Source organism: Aulonocara stuartgranti (genome assembly GCF_965226115.1).
Source record: "Aulonocara stuartgranti genome assembly, chromosome: 20".
In the NCBI taxonomy this organism is placed as follows: domain Eukaryota; kingdom Metazoa; phylum Chordata; class Actinopteri; order Cichliformes; family Cichlidae; genus Aulonocara; species Aulonocara stuartgranti.
Window position 1 is genome coordinate 16,950,859 of NC_138956.1, and position 22,524 is coordinate 16,973,382.

The 22,524-nt window shown below is 41.1% G+C and overlaps 3 protein-coding genes across 3 annotated transcripts in view; 2 read left to right on the plus strand and 1 right to left on the minus strand.

The window, feature by feature from the left end:
- Window positions 1-986, minus strand: part of slco4a1 (solute carrier organic anion transporter family, member 4A1) — a 33,130-nt gene extending 32,144 nt beyond the window's left edge. Inside the window, exon 1 of the mRNA XM_082519511.1 lies at window positions 873-986. The gene's annotated coding sequence lies outside the window, so the exon portion shown is untranslated. The remainder of the gene's footprint in view (window positions 1-872) is intronic.
- The window catches only part of LOC309697457 (uncharacterized protein), a 366,834-nt gene that overhangs the window by 58,289 nt on the left and 286,021 nt on the right, over window positions 1-22,524 (plus strand). The window lies entirely within an intron of this gene.
- LOC309697733 (uncharacterized protein) lies at window positions 10,259-12,705 on the plus strand. Its single transcript, XM_082519848.1, has 4 exons — window positions 10,259-10,683; window positions 10,765-10,996; window positions 11,141-11,423; window positions 11,551-12,705. The coding sequence occupies exons 1-4, from the start codon at window positions 10,635-10,637 to the stop codon at window positions 12,220-12,222; spliced, it is 1,236 nt and encodes a 411-aa protein (XP_082375974.1). The 5' UTR covers window positions 10,259-10,634; the 3' UTR covers window positions 12,223-12,705.

A 22,524-nucleotide genomic window follows, 5' to 3' on the forward strand; every position in this document is an offset into this window, starting at 1 on the left:
AGGCAATGTAAAACGTAACAGTTTTTTTTGTAGATTTCCCTACACCTTAATAAAGATTGTATGCATTAAAACATGACCCAATACACCTACACCAATCTGTCTTTGATAAAATAATCAAATTGCCTCCCTACGGACTTCCCGTGTTGCATGTCTGCATCACAGGAGCTCTTGACTTGAAACGCACTCTTTCCGCCTGTACCGCAAGTGTGTGTGTGTGTGTGTGTGCGTGTGTTCGGATGTCTGGCTAAAGCAGATCTTGTAGCCTCACAGGAAACAAAGCGTAGGCGAATACACATAGGACTATAAATGGTGACTCACACTGTCTACACATGCTTCTAAGAAAGGCACTCAAGGCAAACAAACCCACCGGAAGATGCTTGTCTTGCAATAATCAGCCAAATCGGCGCATTTTTCATTAAATGAAAGACACGTGGGAGCGACGTATATGTGAGGGGAATGCTTTTTGATGGCTGACAATTCAAAAACGTATCCGCATTAATGATTTGCTGATTTATTTTGAATGATTGGCTCTGTAGACATTGAAAGCGCATCTATATATTACACTAGGCTATTTACTACAGTGCAGAATTCAGTGAGAGAGCATGTGAAGGATGAATGAGACCAAATGCGACTGATTAAAAAGCAATTTGTTCATTTTAGTTTATGGATTGCTCAAAAAACCCTAAAAAACAGACAATGTGTGGAATGTTCGCGTATTGCTATATGAACATGTTGTAGATTGCAAACTAAATGCATTTCTTGCCATCATTTTAGCTTCGGACATGTGGATACAGGGATATCACTGCTGCTGATGCTGAGCGGCAGTCCCCGCCATATAGTCGACACCGGTGTATGAAAATAGGCACGCTTACCTTGTAAATCAGCGCTTATTAGTTCACTTCTTCCCATATAATCTTCTGTCTACAGTCTCGTGTGCTGAAAAACTAGCTGCAGATGTGGTGCACTGACTGCAATGCTGCTGCTTAGCGATCCTCTTTTATGGAGGCAGCGGGATTTAATCGCGGTGTGGCCACTTTTAGTATGGAGGATGATCGGTGCCGCCATAAAAAATAAAATAAAATAAATTAATTAATAAATGAACAAATACACACATATGAGCAAAAATAGAGTATATTACGATTACGCATGCATGTTTATTCATTTCTTGTCTTTTTCCTTTTAGTATTAAATTGTGTTAGTCTGAATAAAATATCACTGTAAGATATGTATGTAAAAATTACAGTAAATAACTGTAAAATGGCAACGGTAAATTAACATTAAATCAAAAAGAGTAAATGATTGTAATATGTATATTAAATTTCTGTAAATTGAGAAACAGTGATTTGCATTTATTTTTACACTGCTAATTAGTTGAAAATATATTAATTTACAGTAATATGGCACATTGTCTTTGAAAACAACAGGAAAAATCTGTAACATTATCTACAATTTACGGTGGCCCCTAGAGACAAAGCACGTACAAACTCCAAAACACATGCAAACCCCAAAACACATGCAAATTCCAAAACACAACGGAAGTGCTCCAGGAACGCTAGGGGCACTGTTGAGCTTTTGTTACCTAGTAACTACACAAGCCAGGAAGTACCAATGACCGGATTTGGGCTGTATCCCAATTCAGGGTTTGCAGCCTTAAAGACCGCATTTTAAGGCCAATTACGTCACAGCGACACGACGAAGGCTGTCCCAATTCAAAGGCTGCTCAAAATGCGGCCCTCAAATGCGTCCTTAATTTCCCTGAATTTTAAGGATGGGCCCAACATATCCCAGATTTCATAACGCGGCGGTGGTGTGGATAAGCCGAAAAAAAACGGCGGAAGCGGAGCCACCGAAGAGTAAACTTTCAGAAGTAAGTACTGAATATTATGCCACTTATTTATGCGCAAATGTTTTTATAATGAAGAACATTAAAACATTACTGTTGGCCACATGTCGGGAAAGTTATGTGGCATTAGCGATGTTTGTACTAAATTGGTTTTAAAGCCTTTACTTTATACGCCGTTCAATAGTTTACTTTAATCTTACAGAGAATGTGATGATTTTATGGATAATTAAAGTCAGTCATGTATCCACAAACACAACAGGCTGAAAGTCAGTGATGCTGCTCAGTTTGCAGTCCTGAATATCACGGCAAAAGCAGGATCCACTGCACTGTTAATGTTAGCTATGTTATATTGCTGCCTCTGTTCGATGGTGTCAAGCCAAACGGACTTTAACGTGTGTTTGAGCGAGCTGACGGTTCACTCGTTAAGCTGAAAGAAAGATGCTTTAATCACAGGAGTCACACATGTGTCCACTGTACCATCTGGGAACTCTTCTTGTTTCGTAATAACACAAACACTAAATCCTCCTTCTCTTGTGCTGTTTTGTAGCAGTGTATACACCTGAGACTCCTGACTCACCTGTCTGTCTGTCCTGCACTCTCTCTCTGTTTCTTTCTCTCTGATTGTGTAATAAAAGTATGAACATGTATTTAGCATGAGGTTTCAACAGGTCAGAGATATACTAGGGAGCTTCACCGTGCAGAGCTCTAAAAGTTACAACTAAAATTTTAAAATGAACCCTAAAATTTACTGGCAATCAATGAAGAAGAGAAGCCAAAACTGGAGTAATGTGTGACCTCTTGTTTGTACTAGTTAAAAGTCTTGCCGCTGCATTCTGTACAGACTGAAGGCGATCCAGAGCTGATTTGTTGAGACACGTAAAAAGACCGTTACAATAATCCAAACGAGAAGAGATAAAAGCATGAATAATCATCTCAAGTTCTGCCTTTGACACCAGTAGTCTGAGTTTAGAGATGTTTCTTAAATGATAAAAACAGCTCCGGACAAGTTGTTTAGAGTGTTTCTCAAGAGACATTGAACTGTCAAATATAACACCCAAGTTTCTGAGACTGAAATGAAGGGTCTAAAAAACTGATATGCTGCCTAATTTCTGTGTGATCAGGTGCAATAATCAAAGTTTCTGTTTTATCTGCATTTAACTGAAGGAAATTGTCATTTAACCATTGTTTGATTTCTGACAGACAATTATTTAAACAAGACAATTTATAAAACTCAGAAGCTTTGAAAGAACAGTATAACTGAATGTCATCAGCATAGAGATGATAAGAAATATTATTGTAACGTCTGATAATTTGGCCTAGAGGGAGTATATACAGCAAAAAGAGAATAGGACCTAAAACAGATCCTTGAGGTACCCCAGAAGGCAGAACTGATGTTTCCGACAACACATGATTCATACAGACAGTAAAGGATCTCTCAGATAGATACGACATAAACCATTTTAAAACAACACCAGTAATCCCAAACAAGTCCTTCATCCTATTTATCATGATGCTGTGATCAACAGTATCAAAAGCAGAGCTGAGATCCAACATAACCAGAATGGTGTACTCTCCGGTGTCTGCTGCCATCAGAATGTCACTAGACACTTTAAGCAAAGCAGTTTCAGTAGAGTGCAATTTGCGGAAACCACACAGGAAAATGTCCAGAAAATTGTTCTTCTCCAAAAAGTTGTTAAGTTGTTCTGCAACTGTTTTTTCCAAGATCTTTGACACCAATGGCAATTTTGATATTGACCTGTAACTGCTTGGAAGAGATGGGTCCAAATTGGGTTTCTTTAACCAATAGCTTGTTTAAAATAGCTGGGAAAGAGAAGTATTAATTATTTCCAGAATACAGGGGTCAATAGAGTAAAACACACTAATGAAAAATGATGGAGGAAGTACATCAAGGTGGCTTGAAGTCAGTTTCATTCGACCAAGCAGAGCACTGATGTCCCGTAAGGTAACAGGAGTAAAAGAGGACCAGGTATGAAAGGTAAGCAACGTGTCAGTGTGATACTGAGAGGATGATGGAGAAATATTATAACCAACTACCCTGAAAATAACACCGTCTGTGTGCTTTTACAGTGTTTTTTAACCCTTTAATGCACATCATGAGTCACAAGTGATTATGTTTTAATCTTCCTTATCATTGCAAAGAGGACCCGGAGGACCCAGCCAGCACATCCTCGTGTCTGCTGACGGCTCTGGGGAGCCTGTTCAGCCACCACCTGCATCACCACCTGCAACCTCCATGCTGTTGTCTGCTTCCACAGCTGCCACGCTGTCATCTGGTTCCGCAGCTGCCTCACCTGGTCCTGCCTCACCTGGTCCTGCCTCGCCTGGTCCTGCCTCGTCTGGTCCTGCGGTTGCTACACTGCTGTCAGATCCAGCCTGGTCTGTTCCATCTTGCCGCTGCTGTCCACACGGCCGGCCCCCTGAACTTTTTTGGCTCATGTGCTTTCAACCTCCGGGTCAACCCCTTGAACTTTTCATGGACTCATGTCAAGATCTAGTTTGGTTTTGTTTTGATCTGTTTTCCTGTGTTCCTGGATTTTTGCTCCTTGTCTTTTGGTTGTTTCTGTTCCCCCTTCCTGGATGCCCTCCGGCCGCCCTGGCCTGGTGCTCTGTTTTGTTGTACTGTTTTCTGTTTAGGGCTGTTAGGAGCCAGCAGCATGGGGTGGGGGGGGGGGGGGTGGGGGTGGGGGGGTTGTCTCGGTTCTGGGTCAGTTTTGACCCAGTATTTTGAGTATGTTTTGGCTTATACAGTGGGGCAAAAAAGTATTTAGTCAGCCACCGATTGTGCAAGTTCCCCCACTTAAAATGATGACAGAGGTCAGTAATTTGCACCAGAGGTACACTTCAACTGTGAGAGACTGAATGTGAAAAAAAAATCCATGAATCCACATGGTAGGATTTGTAAAGAATTTATTCGTAAATTAGGGTGGAAAATAAGTATTTGGTCACCTCAAACAAGGAAAATCTCTGGCTCTCACAGACCTGTAACGTCTTCTGTAAGAAGCTTTTCTGTCCCCCACTCGTTACCTGAATGAATGGCACCTGTTTGAACTCATCATCTGTATAAAAGACACCTGTCCACAGCCTCAAACAGTCAGACTCCAAACTCCGCCATGGCCAAGACCAAAGAGCTTTCGAAGGACACCAGGAAAAGTATTGTAGACCTGCACCAGACTGGGAAGAGTGAATCTACAATAGGCAAGCAGCTTGGTGTGAAAAAATCAACTGTGGGAGCAATCATCAGAAAATGGAAGACATACAAGACCACTGATAATCTCCCTCGATCTGGGGCTCCACGCAAGATCTCATCCCGTGGGGTCAAAATGATCATGAGAACGGTGAGCAAAGATCCCAGAACCACACGGGGGGACCTGGTGAATGACCTGCAGGGAGCTGGGACCAAAGTAACAAAGGTCACCATCAGTAACACACTACAACGGCAGGAAATCAAATCCCGCAGTGCCAGACGTGTTCCGCTGCTGAAGCCAGTGCATGTCCAAGCCCGTCTGAAGTTTGCCAGAGAGCACATGGATGATACAGCAGAGGATTGGGAGAATGTCATGTGGTCAGATGAAACCAAAGTAGAACTTTTTGGTATAAACTCAACTCGTCGTGTTTGGAGGAAGAAGAATACTGAGTTGCATCCCAAGAACACCATACCTACTGTGAAGCATGGGGGTGGAAACATCATGCTATGGGGCTGTTTTTCTGCCAAGGGGACAGGACGACTGATCCGTGTTAAGGACAGAATGAATGGGGCCATGTATCGTGAGATTTTGAGCCAAAACCTCCTTCCATCAGTGAGAACTTTGAAGATGAAACGAGGCTGGGTCTTCCAACATGACAATGATCCAAAACACACCGCCCGGGCAACAAAGGAGTGGTTCCGTAAGAAGCATTTGAAAGTCCTGGAGTGGCCTAGCCAGTCTCCAGACCTCAACCCCATAGAAAATCTGTGGCGGGAGTTGAAAGTCCGTGTTGCTCGGCGACAGCCCCAAAACATCACTGCTCTCGAGAAGATCTGCATGGAGGAATGGGCCAAAATACCAGCTCCTGTGTGTGCAAACCTGGTAAAGACCTATAGTAAACGTTTGACCTCTGTTATTGCCAACAAAGGTTATGTTACAAAGTATTGAGTTGTATTTTTGTTATTGACCAAATACTTATTTTCCACCCTGATTTACGAATAAATTCTTTACAAATCCTACCATGTGGATTCATGGATTTTTTTTTTCACATTCTGTCTCTCACAGTTGAAGTGTACCTCTGGTGCAAATTACTGACCTCTGTCATCATTTTAGGTGGGGGAACTTGCACAATCGGTGGCTGACCAAATACTTTTTTGCCCCACTGTATTTGCATTATGGATTGTTTTTTGTTTCTCTGGTGCTTTGATTATTATGATAAATCTATGTTTTAGTTATTCTGGTGAGGGATTAGTTCTTAGGGTTGTGTCTCATGTAGAGCTGGGTGATAGAACGATAACGATATGTATCGCGATATAACTTTTTCTCGATAGAAAAATTAAACTATCGCGATAGACCTCGCCGCTCTTGTCCTCTTAAAAAAAAGAAAAGAAAAGAACAGCCAATCCAAATTACGTAGCGCAGAGCCGAACCAATCACAGCCGCAGCGTCACGTCATGTGACTTGTTACGTACAGCACAAGTGCCAAGCCGCACATGTGTATTTGTTTGGGAAGCAGCCAGCCACCGTACCGCCCGGGTAATGGAGGAAATGAGTGTGCCGACTAGAAAAATCAACCGAGCGTGACCGAAGGTTACCGAAGAGAAAACAGATGATGGTTCCAATGCTGGAGAGATTGTCGAACAGAAGAGCCATAGAAGTTCCATAGTGTGAAGGTATTTCGGCTATTTCAAGTCTGACAAAAAACAGAGTAGCGCACACCGTAAATTGTGCTGAAAGCAAGTCTGGAAATACAATAAACTGGTGCATGCGCTACGTTCACACGTGCCCGGGTATTTTTGAAAACGCAGATTTTTCTATGCGTTTGCATCTTTCGTCCACACGTAAATGGCGTTTTTGGGCACTGAAAATGAAGCTTTTTGAAAACTCAGTTTTTGCATTTACGTGTGGACTAGAAAAACGGAGAAAACGCAGCGTCAAAGGTGTGCGCATTTTTTGACGTCACACTGTGCGCCACATTATTGTTTCGGTGAAATGAATTTCTACAATACTGTTACTGTTAATTCTACTCTCTGCAGTGTTTAAATGCTTACATATACACACAGTTACTGTCCCTCCACACATACGACTCGGTTCTGCTTCTATGCCCCAGCTTTGTTTACTTTTTCCCACCGAGGCTTCTAGACTTCTGATTGGCCAACATTTCTGCACGGTTAGGAATCTAGCGCCACCTGCTGCTTTGGCATGTTCATAGCAGCGTTTTCCTTCATTTCTCCCTTTATGTGTGGACGGGATTATTTTTTAAAACGAAAACGGAAAATCTCCGTTTTCAAAAATACCCGTGTACGTGTGGACGTAGCCTCAGTCTCTGACTGGAAGCGCTAATTCATCATTCGGCTTTTGTCAGACTAAAGTAACTGTTAAAACTGTTTGAAAAGCTAAGCTATACAACAAGGAGAGATTGAGAATTTCCTTTTAGTTCTCAGTTTGTTTGATATTGATAAAAGTTAGTCAATTTTGTCTGTTCTTCTGTAAAACAAACTAAGCTTTATTTTTAGAATTAATATTTTGTTTCTAAGTGGAATTGACAATTTAATAGTCTGTTTCGTTTGTTCTATTTTGAAACTTAAACGCTTTAGCGGCTGCCTTTTGTGTAGTTTGCAATATTTGCCTTTATTTATCTGAAAAAGTCTCATGTTCCTTAAGTGCATCTTCCCTGTTGAACTTATTATGGGAAATAAATATTTAAATAAAAACAAGCTGCTGATTATTTCACATTTTACTTGTGAGCAACGGCACATTTAAATCTTACAAATATAGTTATTTGGCTTATATCGTGATAGATATCGTTATCGCCTGAAATGAAAAAAACATATCGTGATATGAAAAAATCTTATATCGCCCAGCTCTAGTCTCATGTTTAGTGTAGGTTTAGTTCAGTGTCTAGTCTGTCTCTCTCTGTCTAGTCCGTGTCTTAGTAAAGTGTGTCCTGTTTCCTGTTTTACTTTGAAGGTTCATGTTCATGTGTGATGTCAGCGTGTTCTGTTTTACTTCTCCCCTTGTCTCTTCGCCCTTATTACTTCCAGCTGTGTTCCCCACCTGTGTGTAATCTCCCTGTGTTCTTCTGTGTGTATTTAAGTCGTGTCTTCTGTTGATGTAGTTGCTGGTCCGTCTGTGAATTTACCGTACTTCATTCCATGTGTTCTCCCTGCTATCTACCTCCATATGCCTCTGCTGACTCTCCTTCATGTTTGCTGTTTTGTAGTTTAGCTTTGTTCCCAGTACAGTTTAGCTTTAGCCACACAGCTCATCCCACTCACCCTGACATTACAGTCCTGATCAAAAGTTTAAGACCATTTGAAAAATGCCATTTTTCAAATAGCAAAAAATCATATTTTGTATGGTTGGATCTTAAAAAGGTTCCAAGTAGAGCTTCAGCATGCAACAAGAAGAAATAGGAGTAAGGCAAAACATTTTTTGTGCATGGAATTTATTAAAAGCAACGCTTAAACTGAAGCATGCTGTTTTATAGCTGATAAAAAGTTTAGGACAACACCTCCAAAAAACAGAAATCAAAGTTCCAAACTTGAACTCGGTAATGAATAGGTCCGCTGTTATTGTTGATCACTTCATGCAAGCACTTCCATGAGGTGAGTGGGAACATTTCTCCAAGTGGTGAAGACGGCCACACGAAGGGCATCTACTGTCTGGAACTGTTGTCCATTCTTAGTTGGATTTAGATCAGGGGAACACGCAGGATGATCCAAAAGAGTGATGTTATTCTCCTGGAAGAAGTCCTTTGTCCTTTGGGCATTGTGAACTATAGCGTTGTCCTGTTGAAAAACCCAGTTGTTACCACACAGATGAGGGCCCTTAGTCATGAGAGATGCTCTCTGCAACATCTGGACATAGATGTCTGGACAGCAGCTTTTTGACACCCCTGCACCTCCTGAAGCTCCATTGTTCCACTGAAGGAAAAAGCACCCCATACCATTATGGCGCCCCCTCCACTGTGGCGCGTAGAAAACGTCTCAGGTGGGATCTGCTTGTCATGCCAGTAACGTTGGAAACCATCAGGACCATCAAGTTTACATTTTTTTGCAGGAGAAAAAAAAAAGGTTACATTTTGACTTATGCAGTTCAACAAGCCAACCATGTTCAAATAGGAACGTTTTTTGCTTTTGCCATCAGAACGTCATGACAGTGTGACTACCTGACAGAAAATGACAATGAATCCACATTTTTGCAAAGATTTGGCCTTTTAAAGGCATGTGGTCCTAAACTTTTGACCAGCTGTAAAACAGCCTGTCCCAGTTTAAGTTTATTAAATGTAAGCTAAATGTTTTGTCTCACTCCCATTTCTGCTTATTGCATGTTGTTGGAACCTTGTTAAGATCCAACCATGCTAAAGATGATTTTTTGCTATTGTTAAATCCTCCCAATTCTTTCGATCTTTGGGCTGAAGGAAGGACAGTACTCAGTGTATAGATGCTCAATCAACAATCTTTTATTCCATACAATTCAACACTTTATGTGCATAAACCATCCGGATGGGGAGACATGCATGAAGAGGGTCACAGCAAATCTCTTATAGCCCCTGATGGCCCCCACCTAGTCGTAAAAAACTAAACATTCACATTCTTTCTCTCTCTCAGTGAGCCTGAGTTATGACCTTGGCTTCCTTTGCAGTATGTTCTGTTCTTTTCTAATCAGACAAATAAGGCGATGACTCTCTGAAAACAGTATTTCTTATAACTCAGCAGTATAATAATAATAATAATAATAATAATAATAATGGATTGGATTTATATAGCGCTTTTCAAGGCACCCAAAGCGCTTTACAATACCACTATTCATTCACTCTCACATTCATACACTGGTGGAGGCAAGCTACAGTTGTAGCCACAGCTGCCCTGGGGCAGACTGACAGAAGCGAGGCTGCCATATCGCGCCAGTATAATGCATCATAAAACAATATCATTAATTCACAATAAATCAGCAGTCTAATGTAATACAAATCAGTTTAATAAGTGTAATAGTTATCACCTTCTTCTAAGTCAGGAGAATAATGCAAACCAAAACTATGATTTCACAATCTTTAATTAGGGGTCTAACGTGGCATAAGATAATATAATAATCTCACACTATTTTTCAAGTGATCGTAAACTTTTTTCGGGACTGTATTTAATAATCGATTAGTTCTATATCCGCATTGCAATGCATCACAATTGTAAATCGTTATACGATTACAGTTTTTCTCGATTGCTTAAACACTATAACCAGGCCTCTAAACTAAAATTTCAAAACCGTAACGCTATTGGTCAAAAAGCACACCCATTTCCCTGAACTATAAACACTATTCCCTGCTTTGACACATGACTCAAATTTGGTGAACTGTTACTGCAAAACTCTACACACAAATCCCTACATTTTACAGTGCTTACACCATGTAGTCATTTAGAAAGCACTAGCATGCAATAATGTTAACTTAAGTCAGCATAGCTTGAGCTCAATTAGCACACAATTAACCAGGTGGAAACACTAGGAGTCAAAATTTAGCACACACCAATCAGAACCTGCGATGGATAGATAAAAGGGCCAAAGTCAGCTCATTCAGGTTTGAAACAATGGATCCAAAGAGATGCAAAGGAAGAGGACGTGGTGGAGAAAGAGGACGTGGTGAAAGAGGAGGACGTGGTGGAAGAGGAGGAGGAGGTGGTCTAGGACAACAGGAAGGTGGTGGAGGAGGAGGGAGAGGTGGAGGAGGAGGAGGACGTGGTGAAGGAGGTAGAGGTGGAGAACGACGGCGACAAGGAAGGGGAAGAGCAAGGGCACGAAGACAGTCAGTCTCGGATGAAATTCGAGCCACTTTAGTTGACCATGTCCTTGTCCATGGGATGACTATGAGGGAGGCTGGGCAACGAGTACAACCAAATTTGAGTCGCTTCACTGTTGCCTCCATCATCAGAACCTTCAGGGAGGAAAACAGGTAGGTGTACTTGCAGTAAGACTGCTTTGTACAGTAACTTGTAAGTTACTGAACTTATGTGTCTTGAGTTTCAGTATGTTTCCATTATTTTCCTGTAAAAAGAATGTGTGACAGTTACAGTAATGAGTGCTTCTATTTTTGTAGGACACAGAGACGACCACCTGGTGGAGGCAGGTTAAGGCTTTTGTCGGAGGAGCAAGAGAGGGAACTTGTAAACATGGTAATTGCAAATAATGTAATCCGCCTGCGAGAGATTCAAAGGAGAGTGATTGAGGATGATCATCTTTTTCGAGGCATAAATGCCATCAGCCTCTCCACAATTGACCGCATCCTCCGAAAGAATCAATTCCGGATGAAACAGGCATACCGAGTCCCTTTCGAACGAAACTCTGACAGAGTGAAGAACCAACGTGTGGAATATGTTCAGGTATGAGTTTTGATACTGTATAAAGTATTGTGTACCATCACAGCATGGCAGTTTATGCTGCCATTTCAGCACTCTTGAACTGTGGTTCAGGGTACCGATTGACTCTACTGTGTTATGTGTTTTGCAGAGAATCTTTGAGATTGAAGGACGGCCTGTTCCCCATGAAATAATCTTTGTGGATGAGGCAGGTTTTAACCTGACCAAAAGAAGGAAAAGGGGGAGGAACATAATTGGCCATCGGGCTATTGTAAATGTCCCTGGTCAGCGTGGGGGGAATGTCACTATGTGCGCAGCCATCAGCCAACGAGGGGTACTCCACCACCATGCCGTACTAGGACCCTATAACACTATGCTTCTCCTTGCTTTTCTTGATGGTTTAAGACAACATATGTTCCAGCTGGACTACAGGGAACCAGCACAGCCAGAGCAGCCTCACTACGTTGTTGTGTGGGATAACGTCAGCTTCCATCGCGCTGCTCTGGTTCGTGACTGGTTTACCAATAACCCAAGGTTTTCTAATATCTTTCTGCCTGCATACTCTCCCTTTCTAAACCCGATAGAGGAGTTATTTTCGGCATGGCGGTGGAAAGTGTATGACCAAGAACCTTATGTCCGTGTTCACCTCCTTCAGGCCATGGAAGAGGCCTGCCTAGACATATCAGTAGATGCATGCCAGGGGTGGATCAGGCATGCAAGAGGATTTTACCCCCGCTGCCTGGCTGGGGCCAATATAGCCTGTGATGTGGATGAGATTCTCTGGCCTGACCCAGACCAAAGACAAGATGCTGAGGTGGGATAATGTTTCTGGTGTGTGTTGTACTGTATAGTACATGAATGACAATGTGCCACTGTACATACATTGGTTGCGTCTTTTGTGTTTATCATGTGACAAGGGTTTTGAAGGGGAGAACCATAAGCAACCTAATTGTTTTGGAACTATTGTTTTGAATTAATTGTACCAGTGTGCAAAACTCTGTTGTAGTGTGTGTGTTTTTGAGGGCTTGTGTTTGATGTCTGAGGGCAAAGTTTGGTTTTTCAGCAGGAGTGAATAGTTTTGGGTGTAGAGCTTCATTTTGACCTGGAAATAGGATGTTTGGGGAATTGAGTGAGAGGTTATGGATTTGTGTTTACTGTTGTGAGGATATGAGGCGTAGTTTCAAGAAATGTGTTTTAGCAATCGAGAAAAACTGTAATTGTGTCAGCTCTATTGTCACGGACCCAGCTCTGGAGGACTCGGGGTCCGTGAGCAGAGTGGACTGTTGTTGGTGTTGTTGTTATTATTATTATTATTTTTGTTGTTGTTGTTGTTATTATTTGGTGTATGTGTGTGCACTGTTCTGCCGTCTGGGGTTTTGTTCCATGTGTCTATGTATAGGGAGGTGTGTGTGTGTGTGTGTGTGTGTGTGTGTGTGTGTGTGTGTGTGTGTGTGTGTGTGTGAATAGTGGATAGCATGGAAAGCCAGAGCAGCAAGCACGGAGAGTGCAGACACACGGGAACGGAGAGCAGTAGACACAGACTTATCGGGGAGGAAGACACGAAACGGGAATCAGGGAAATGCACAGGGATTATTTGTGTGAATATTTGCTGCACTGTAAATAAACGCACTGTTTACTGCACAGAGTCCAGCATTTGGGTCTTCCTTTCCCCACATCCCCACGGTCTGCAGACCGTGACAATTTAAGATAAGATAGAACTTTATTAATCCCTCGGGTGGGTTCCTCTGGGAAATTCGATTTCCAAAAAAGCACAGCACCGACAGAAGTTACAGAGTTACAGAATATTATATATATATATATATATATATATATATATATATATATATATACACACACACACACACACATATATAAATACAGAGACAAATATAAATAAAATATACAAAGGGGATAAATAGAATAAATAGGAATAAAAATAAAAAGTGAAGTGAATTGCACATTTCAAGTATTGAGGTCTATTGCACTGTTGACTATTTACAAAAAGTATTGCACAAGGTATTGTACAGTGAGGTGAAGAGGCACTACAGCTTAGTTGTTCCCCCCTCCTTTGTCCTCCTGTTTCCCCTCCCTCTCCCCTCCAGAGAGGAGTTAAACAGTTTGATGGCGTGTGGGACAAAGGAGTTTTTAAGTCTGTTAGTTCTTGTCTTGGGGAGAAGCAACCTGTCACTGAACAGACTCTTCTGGTTGTTAATGGCCGTGTGCAGAGGATGCCCAGCATTGTTCATAATGTCCAGCAGTTTCTTTAATGTCCTTTTCTCTGCCACTGTCACCAGAGTGTCCAGCTTCATGCCGACCACAGAGCTAGCCTTCCTGATCAGTATCAATTTGTTGATACATGTCTATTTGACCCACCACACTCTGACACCGGTGAACATCCAGGGAGTGGACATTGAGATAGTGGACTCTTATAGGTACCTGGGTGTTCACCTGAATAATAAACTGGACTGGAGCCACAACACTGATGCTCTTTACAGGAAGGGTCAGAGCAGTCTCTACCTGTTGAGGCGGCTGAGGTCATTTGGAGTCCAGGGAGCGCTTATAAAGACCTTCTATGACTCTGTGGTGGCATCTGTCATTTTTTACAGTGTGATATGAGACCGGGGATAGTTGTAACATTTTTGACATTTCTGTCTGTAATTTGGAGCTCGTTTAAGGTAGTGGATTCAAAATGTAATGCAAAGTATTTACATGTCTCTGCTATTAAATAGTGCAGCTATTTTCTCTGCAGCACAATTACTCATTGCATGGTATGGTCTCAAACACAAAGAGTGAAATGTTACAATTAACCCCATAGTCTGGGTTAGTTGTAACATATCCTGGGGTGAAATGTAACACAATGAAATAAGGGTACTGACAAAATATTAACATGTAATCTTTGTTTATTCAACACATGAATGCACTTAGAGCCATTTATGTAGCTGTGTGTGTGTGTGACAGAATGCAGAAATCTAGCTTTTGAACATATTCCAACCCCCCAAAAAAGACAAATTATGGAATTTTCTGCAACTGAATATTTCATTAATTTTCATTGGTCTTCCTTGAGTTTGGCCTCATTGGCTCAGTGGGCATTATAACCTACAGCTCTTGCACCAATTTTGAACATAACAATGAAGCTGAAAAAATGTAGTTGTTCACCAGCATCGCAATTCCATTACTTTTTATCATGGCTTACCTTGGTGTGGTTTGCAAAGTGCTTCAGAAAGATGAGGAAATCTGTTTCTTGCACCCATCCTGATTTATTTCCACTACCAATACTTCCTACTGGTCCATCTCTGACACAGTAGTCTGCATAATGTATGTGTGGGAACACAAACAGTGAAGTAATTGTGTTGCCAATGGCATTAACCGCATGTACAAAAGCGACCAGTGAACCTCTCTCTGCTGATGTCGTTGCCCCAACTTGTTTAATATAAGTTAAAGTAATAGTGTGGTAAGTTGTAACATACATTATTGTTACAACTAACCCAGAGTGTTGCTGTTACAGCTGACCCAGACTCCTATAGCCATGAACTAGCTAACATTACAGCCAACGGCTAAAACACTAGCACTAAAGACTTACACAGAATATATCCCCATAGACATACAAATAACATAATTTAAGTTTGTAAATAGTAACCATTGTCCTTAATGTAAATATGTAAGAAAAATTGTGTATGTTTCTGTTCCATGTCCTGTGTGCTGTTTGTTTGTATATTTGTCTTTTTGGCTGCTGTTACAACCAAATTCCCCCTTGTGGGACAATTAAAGGATTATTCTATTCTTCTATTCTATTTGTTTTTGAAATGGGTAGTTTGCTTTATTGTGCTTTGTATTTGCTTTCAGACTGCAAGGAAAGAACGCTAATCTACACCGAGCATCTGAAGAACAACATGCAAGTCCTCAAACACATTGGATCCAAAACCTGTTCCAGTCCCTCTGACACGATCAGAGACTGTTTTATATGGATACACCGTAATAAAATGGGAATGGTTGGTGATATTAAAGTCCTGTTTGTGGCACATTAGTATATGTGAGGGGGCAAACCCCTCAAGATGGGTGGTGACCATGGTGGCCATTTAGAAGTCGACCATCTTGGATACAACTTTTGTTTTTTCAATAGGAAGAGGGCCATGTGACACATCAAACTTATTGGTAATGTCACAAGAAAAACAATGGTGTGCTTGGTTTCAACGTAACTTTATTCTTTCATGAGTTATTTGCAAGTTTCTCTTTGTTCACAGCCATTGACATGTCGAAGAGGTTAACACGTGAGGAGCAGATCAAAATTATGTTGATATCTGGTGAACGCAGTAACCGGGTCATTGCAGCAGATTTCAATGCAAGACACCTTACGAAACCACCCATCTCCCATGCTACAGTTAGCAAACTGCTTGCTAAGTTTCGTGAAACTGGTTCAGTGTTGGATTTGCCAAAATGTGGACGCAAGAAAACTGTCACTAATGAAGAAACATCAGTGGCTGTCCTAGCTTCATTCAGCAAGAGCCCACAGCGTAGCACTAGTCGCATGTCACTGGAGAGTGGCATTAGTGGAACATCCCTTCGGCGGATATTAGCTACTCACAAATGGCACCCTTACAAACTCCAGATACTGCAGCATCTCAACGAGGATGACCCAGATCGGCACACAGAATTTGCAGAATGGGCAAAACAAAAATTGGAACAGGACCCTCAGTTTACGCAGAAGATTTTGTTCAGTGATGAGGCAAACTTTTATGTGAATGGTGAAGTTAACAAACAAAACCACTGCTATTGGTCTGACACTAACCCACATTGGATGGATCCCTCCAAGACTGTTGGAACAACAAAAGTGATGGTTTGGTGTAGTATATGGGGTACAACGATAGTAGGTCCATTCTTCATCAATGGAAACCTCAAGGCCACTGGATATTTGAAATTGCTACATGATGATGTGTTTCCCTCTTTATGCACTGAAGCTGGCATGTTCCCTGAGTTTTCCAGCAAGATGGTGCACCACCACATTATGGGTGCCAGGTCCGAGCATTCCTAGATGAACAGTTTCCTGGAAAGTGGATTGGTCGTCGTGGGCCAGTTGAATGGCCCCCAAGGTCTCCCAATCTGACCCGCTTGGACTTTTATCTTTGGGGTCATCTGAAGGCAATTGTCTATGGTGTGAAGATACGAGATGTGCAGCACCTGAAACTACAGATACTGGATGCTTGTGCTGGCATTTCTCCTGCGGTGTTGCTATCAGTGTGTGAAGAGTGGGAGAAGAGGGTTGCATTGACAATCCAACACAATGGGCAGCACATTGAACACATTTTATAAGTGGTCAGAAACTTGTAAATAACTCATGAAAGAATAAAGTTACGTTGAAACCAAGCACACCATTGTTTTTCTTGTGACATTACCAATAAGTTTGATGTGTCACATGGCCCTCTTCCTATTGAAAAAACAAAAGTTGTATCCAAGATGGCCGACTTCTAAACGCCCACCATGGTCACCACCCATCTTGAGGAGTTTGCTCCCTCACATATGGTGAGGGGGCAAGACATGTGGTCTTTGGTCGGCTTTGCTTTGCTTGCCAGTGTGTGGACAACCTGATTACCCCACATACATATTTTATGAGTCTTTTTTTACTCAGAAGTACCACTGCAGGACTTGGTTGTGCATTAGCAACAAAAAGTTTAATTTGAGCCTGAGAGGGTTAAGGCTTGTGCACACCTGTTCAAATAAATTGTTTTTAAATTAGCATAACAGTTTTTCATGATTGCTTTGAGCTGCTTAAAGAAACTGGAACCCACTTAGTTTTCATCATCACTATCTCAGCAGAGCAAAAGACACATCTTGGAAATGTGTTAACCATTTCTCACTGGATTGACAGTGAGAGTCAGTTAACACAGATGTCATTCAAGCAGTCCAAACCCCACTGTTTTAGCTATGGTACCCAAACAGAAATCACTTATTTCTAACTATTAGAAACTACCTAGATCAGCAGTTCCCAACCTTTTTTGCACCACGGACTGGTTTACAATACTTCACAGACCTTTAAGGTGCCACAGATAAATACAACAAAATAAAACCAGTGCCGGTACCAAAAAAAAGAAAATTTTATTTATAACACACGGGAAAAGACCCAGGGAAACAGTTAATCATGAAAACAATACAAAATAACGATAAAAAATGATAAAATCCTGAAAACTATAAATTTCACACCTGAGCCTCAGCTCTCGCAGCCTGGTATCAAACGACTTACGAACCGGTACCAGGGGGTTAGGGACCGCTGACCTAGATCAGTATGAAAACAATGAGCACCTATTTGACACTCCTTCATACAAATCTTCACTTAGCAGTCGTCTGCAGGCCTTCAAACATGCCACATCGTTGTAGTTTTTTACCAGCATGTATGGAGGTGTAAGGCAGATGAGAGTGAGTATCAAAAGTGGCAATTTCTTATATTGTAATAGATTTTATTTTGGTTTACATGTATAATGTGTAATATAGTGATATGCAAAAGTTTGGGCACTCTTGTTAATTTTCATGATTTTTCTTTATAAATCATTGGTTATTTGGATCAGCAATTTCATTTAAATATATCATATACCAGATGAACACAATGATATGCTGTGGACTGGTGAAACTAAAATGGAGTTATCTGGACATAAAAGGAGGTGGTATGCATGGCGGAAACAGAACACAGCAGTCCAAGAGAAAGACTTGCTACCCACAGTAAAATTTGGTGGCGGTTCCATCATGCTGTGGGGCTGTGTGTCCAGTGCAGGTACTGGGAAACTTCTTAAAGTTGAGGGTCACATGGTTTCCAGTCAATATCAGCAGATTCTTGAGAACAATGTTCAAGAATCAGTCACAAAGTTGAAGTTGCGCTGGGGCTAGATATTTCAACAAAACAAGACCCTAAACACTGCTCAAAATCTACTAAGGCATCTATGCAGAGGAACAACTACAGTGTTCTGGAATGGCCATCTCAGTGCCCAATTCAATTCAATTCAATTTTATTTATGTAGTGCCAAATCACAACAAAAGTCGCCTCAAGGCGCTTCATAGATACAGAGAAAAACCCAACCCAACAATCATATGACCCCCTATGAGCAAGCACTTTGGCGACAGTGGGAAGGAAAAACTCCCTTTTAACAGGAAGAAACCTCCAGCTGAACCAGGCTCAGGGAGGGGCGGCCATCTGCTGCGACCGGTTGGGGTGAGAGAAGGCTCTATGGTGTGTCTTAAAGCGGGCCGTCCATGCTCAGAAACCATCAAACCTGACTGATCTGGAGATGTTTCGTAAAGACGAATGGTCCAAAACACCTTCTACCAGAATCCAGACTCTCATTGGAAGCTATAGGAAGGCTTTAGAGCCTGTTATTTCTGCAAAAGGAGGATCTACTAAACATTGATGTAATTTTTCTGTTGGGTGCCCAGATTTATGCACCTCCCTAATTTATTTGAAGTAACTATTGCACACTTTCTGTAAATCCTATAAACTTTATTTCACTTCTCAAATAGCATTGTGTTTGTCTGCTATATGATATATTTAAATGACATTGCTGATCCAAACAGTACGGAAGAGGATTAGGGCCACCGGAAAATTAGACATAGGCACGTCTTTTTTTCTTCTTTTCCAGAATTCTGAGATTAAAGTCGACATTCTGACCTTCTTTTTTTTTTTTCAGAATTTTGGAAATGAAGAAAAAAAACATGAACCCACTCCCCCACTCTAATTTAAACTGAGCTAATATTCTTCCTGAAGTAGTAAAATGCCCAAGTTTTAAAATTTGATATGTTATAACAAAATATGATAACTAACAAATAAAATGTTATTATCTAATATGGGTTTATAAGCTTTACAAATTACAACATTCTCTTTTGTCTGACCTTGGGTTTTCTTATCAATTGATTTTGTTTGAAAAACCCATACAAAATAACCCTCCCTTTTTCACAGTAATTATGTGATGGAATAAACTGATCTTGCCCAGAATATAAGTCACTTAAAATAACTGAGAGAATTTGATGAACCATCAGTTCAAATAGTTCACAGGAGTTTAATTAAATAGCTCTAAAAAAAAAGAAAAAGAAAAAGTTTCTCACCAATTTGCAATTCATCAGAAACTTATGTTGTGCCTTTGTGTAATTAACGTCTCCTAACAGATGTTTCAGCATGGCCACTGCGTACTCTGTGACCACTAGAGCATGCTATTACTGCTACTCACACTTGTGTCTGGAGCTTAATGCTCATACATAAGCATTTTCTATTTAGGTAAGCCATTTGGAAAAACATCCTATTTTTCTACAGTCAGCAGATGTGATTAGTAAATGTTCTATTAATAATGATATTCCAATGAAAACTTTGACTCACCCCTGAATGAGTCATAAATGGGGAGTAGCCTTTTTAATTTTTTTAAGATGACACATGAATTTACTGTCAGTTTGATTCTCAAAAACATGTGCATCATATTACCAGCTTTCTGCCTTGTTTTGGTTTGTCTGATGAAGTCACACTTCTCTGCCGACATTCTTTCTGATAGTGTATTACAGATGTGGTGAACACCCGACAAGTGTCCACAGTGTATTATGGCTGCTTTGAAATAAATTAAATTTGATAGACCAGCCTTATTCTGAAAAGCCTCACTGTAAAAGCCAGAGAAGTGCAGAAGATAAATAAAGAATGTTGGGATGAAAAGCAGAGGTTGTACACTCACCCATCCAAATCATTCAATTCAGGTATTCTGATCACTTCCATGGCCACAGGTATATAAAATCAAGTTCCCTACCACAGGGTTAGAGGCGGTGTACACCCTGAAGAGGTCACCAATCTGCATGCAGTGCTGCATTGACTGACTCTTTATGACCACTAGAGTGCGATGTTCTCCAGCATTTGGCATCTAACCGTCCCTCTGTTATGTCAGGATGGTGTACAGTACATATACCCAAGGGACCAAATGAAAACCTGAATGAAAACCAGTGAGAATTCACTGATTAGAAACAGTTTTTCCTATCATCAACCTCATCTTCAGTCATTTTTTTGCGATTTCTTTGTGATTCTTCTCAAGTGTCTGGGCTCTTTTCTAACTGTTTTTGCTGCACTGCTACTGTAGTGACTATGCTTGTAGAAATGCTTTTTTCTAAAGCCTATATATACAATCATCCGGATATAGAGGATATATATATGGTAAATGGTAAATGGCCTGCATTTGTATAGCGCTTTTCTAGTCCCTAAGGACCCCAAAGCGCTTCACACTACATTCAGTCATTCACCCATTCATACACATACACATATATGGAGAGACCGCCCGCATATAGACACACGCACACACACGAGTGTGTATATAATGTAACATGACAAGATCCAATAAAAATAGAAAAATCAGAAAAATAGATGCAATAAAGAACCAACAACTTGAGAGAAATAACATAATAAAAAAATAAATGAGTTAGTAACCACAAGTTACAAGGTGGGTACAGGCTGATAAGTTTCTGTTTTGTGCAGAGACCATCAGACTCAGGCCAAAGTGTAATTAAATCCAGCTCAAAAGCTCACCTTGTGCATTATCGAGTGTCATTGCCATGTGAATACAAGTATGCCGAATGTTTGTGTGTGTGTGTGTGTGCGTGTGTGTGTGTGTGTGGGTGTAGGTGGGTGGGGAAGGGGGGGGGCAGACTGGACAAATAAGTTACTTCATTTGTCCAGTAAGAAACTGCTGCCTGGTTAACCATGATTAATACCCACTGAACAGTTATCTGCGGTTTGGGCTGTGAGGCGCCAGGTCTACTGTTGTGAACCAGCATGGTATCTTCATTAATCAAAGCTGGAGCTGCTGTCTAGTTAGCATTCATCATAAATTGTATGATGATATTCAGATGATTCAGTGTGTGTGTGTGTGTGTGTGTGTGTGTGTGTGTGTGTGTGTGTGTGTGTGTGTGTAGGTGGTTGGGTGTGGCGAATGTGTATACCAAGCTGGCCTGGATGGGGTGGGGGGTTGGAGGCTGAAAGTACCAGAAAAATCAATGCATGCGGAGAAAGGCTGTTCTCAGCAGTAAGGTGTCCGGAGCTCGGTAACCGAGTCTTTCTCTGCAGAATTAATGAGAGGGCTTTTCATGGCCATAGAGATCTGTCGACTTCCATCCCAACAGTGGCCTAACAACGGAGGAGATGGTGATGTAGAGCCAGGGACTTGGACGACATTATAAAGGCCAAACAAAAGACAGAGTAGCAGGAGGCTGCTCAAACACAAACGAGGGACTTAAAAAAAAAGCTCCCCCCTGCAAAAGAACATGTGCCAAACACTCAACCACATAACACAGATATAGAAATGTACATAAGAGGCACCATGCTCTTACTATATATTAACAAGACACAAGCATTTATTTGGCTATATGTTTGGGATCATTTTAGATTTCATTGTCATTCTTTTTTTTTACACTTATTTTTTTTGCTTGTTTGTTTTTTTGGGGCCATAGCATATGTTCTTAGTGTTCAGTGGGATATACAAACTTCTTCAATAATTTAAAAAAAGATTTGCTTTCTCTGCACACATTTGGTTTGCAGAGACACTCAAACTAGGCCTCCCCTTCTTTGTCCTGTTGTTTGACTCCAGTGGGGACTGATTTACAAGGCTGAACTTCATGTTGTATTCTTTAAGATCTGAAACTAACTAGTTAGACCCAGTTCATCAGTAAAGTGGACAATGAGGTTTAAGCTCAACTGTGCAGAGATTGATTTTCTAGACTTCCCTATAGCTGAACTTTTTTGAATACACGAAAGGAACTTCAACACTGTCTTTTCTTTTCAGACTTGGAAGCCAATCTTTTATATGTCATTTTTATTTTGTGATCATTTGATTAAATTTCTCTGTTGTCATAGGGTGCCATAGGGTGAGAGGCAGGGTACACCCCAGACCGATTACTGGCAAATTTAGAATTGCCTGTTATTCTAACTGTATGCATATGTTTCAAGGGGAAGCTGGAGTGCCGCGAGGGAGCCTGTGCAGACACAGGGAATACATGCAAACTCCACCAGGAAAGAAATTTGAACCCAGGAGTTTCCTACTGTGAGCCATCGGTGCCTTTGAGCCAACAAAACAGATTTGATCCATTTGAGTATAGACACTGGACCTGTGGGTGTGTCCTGTGG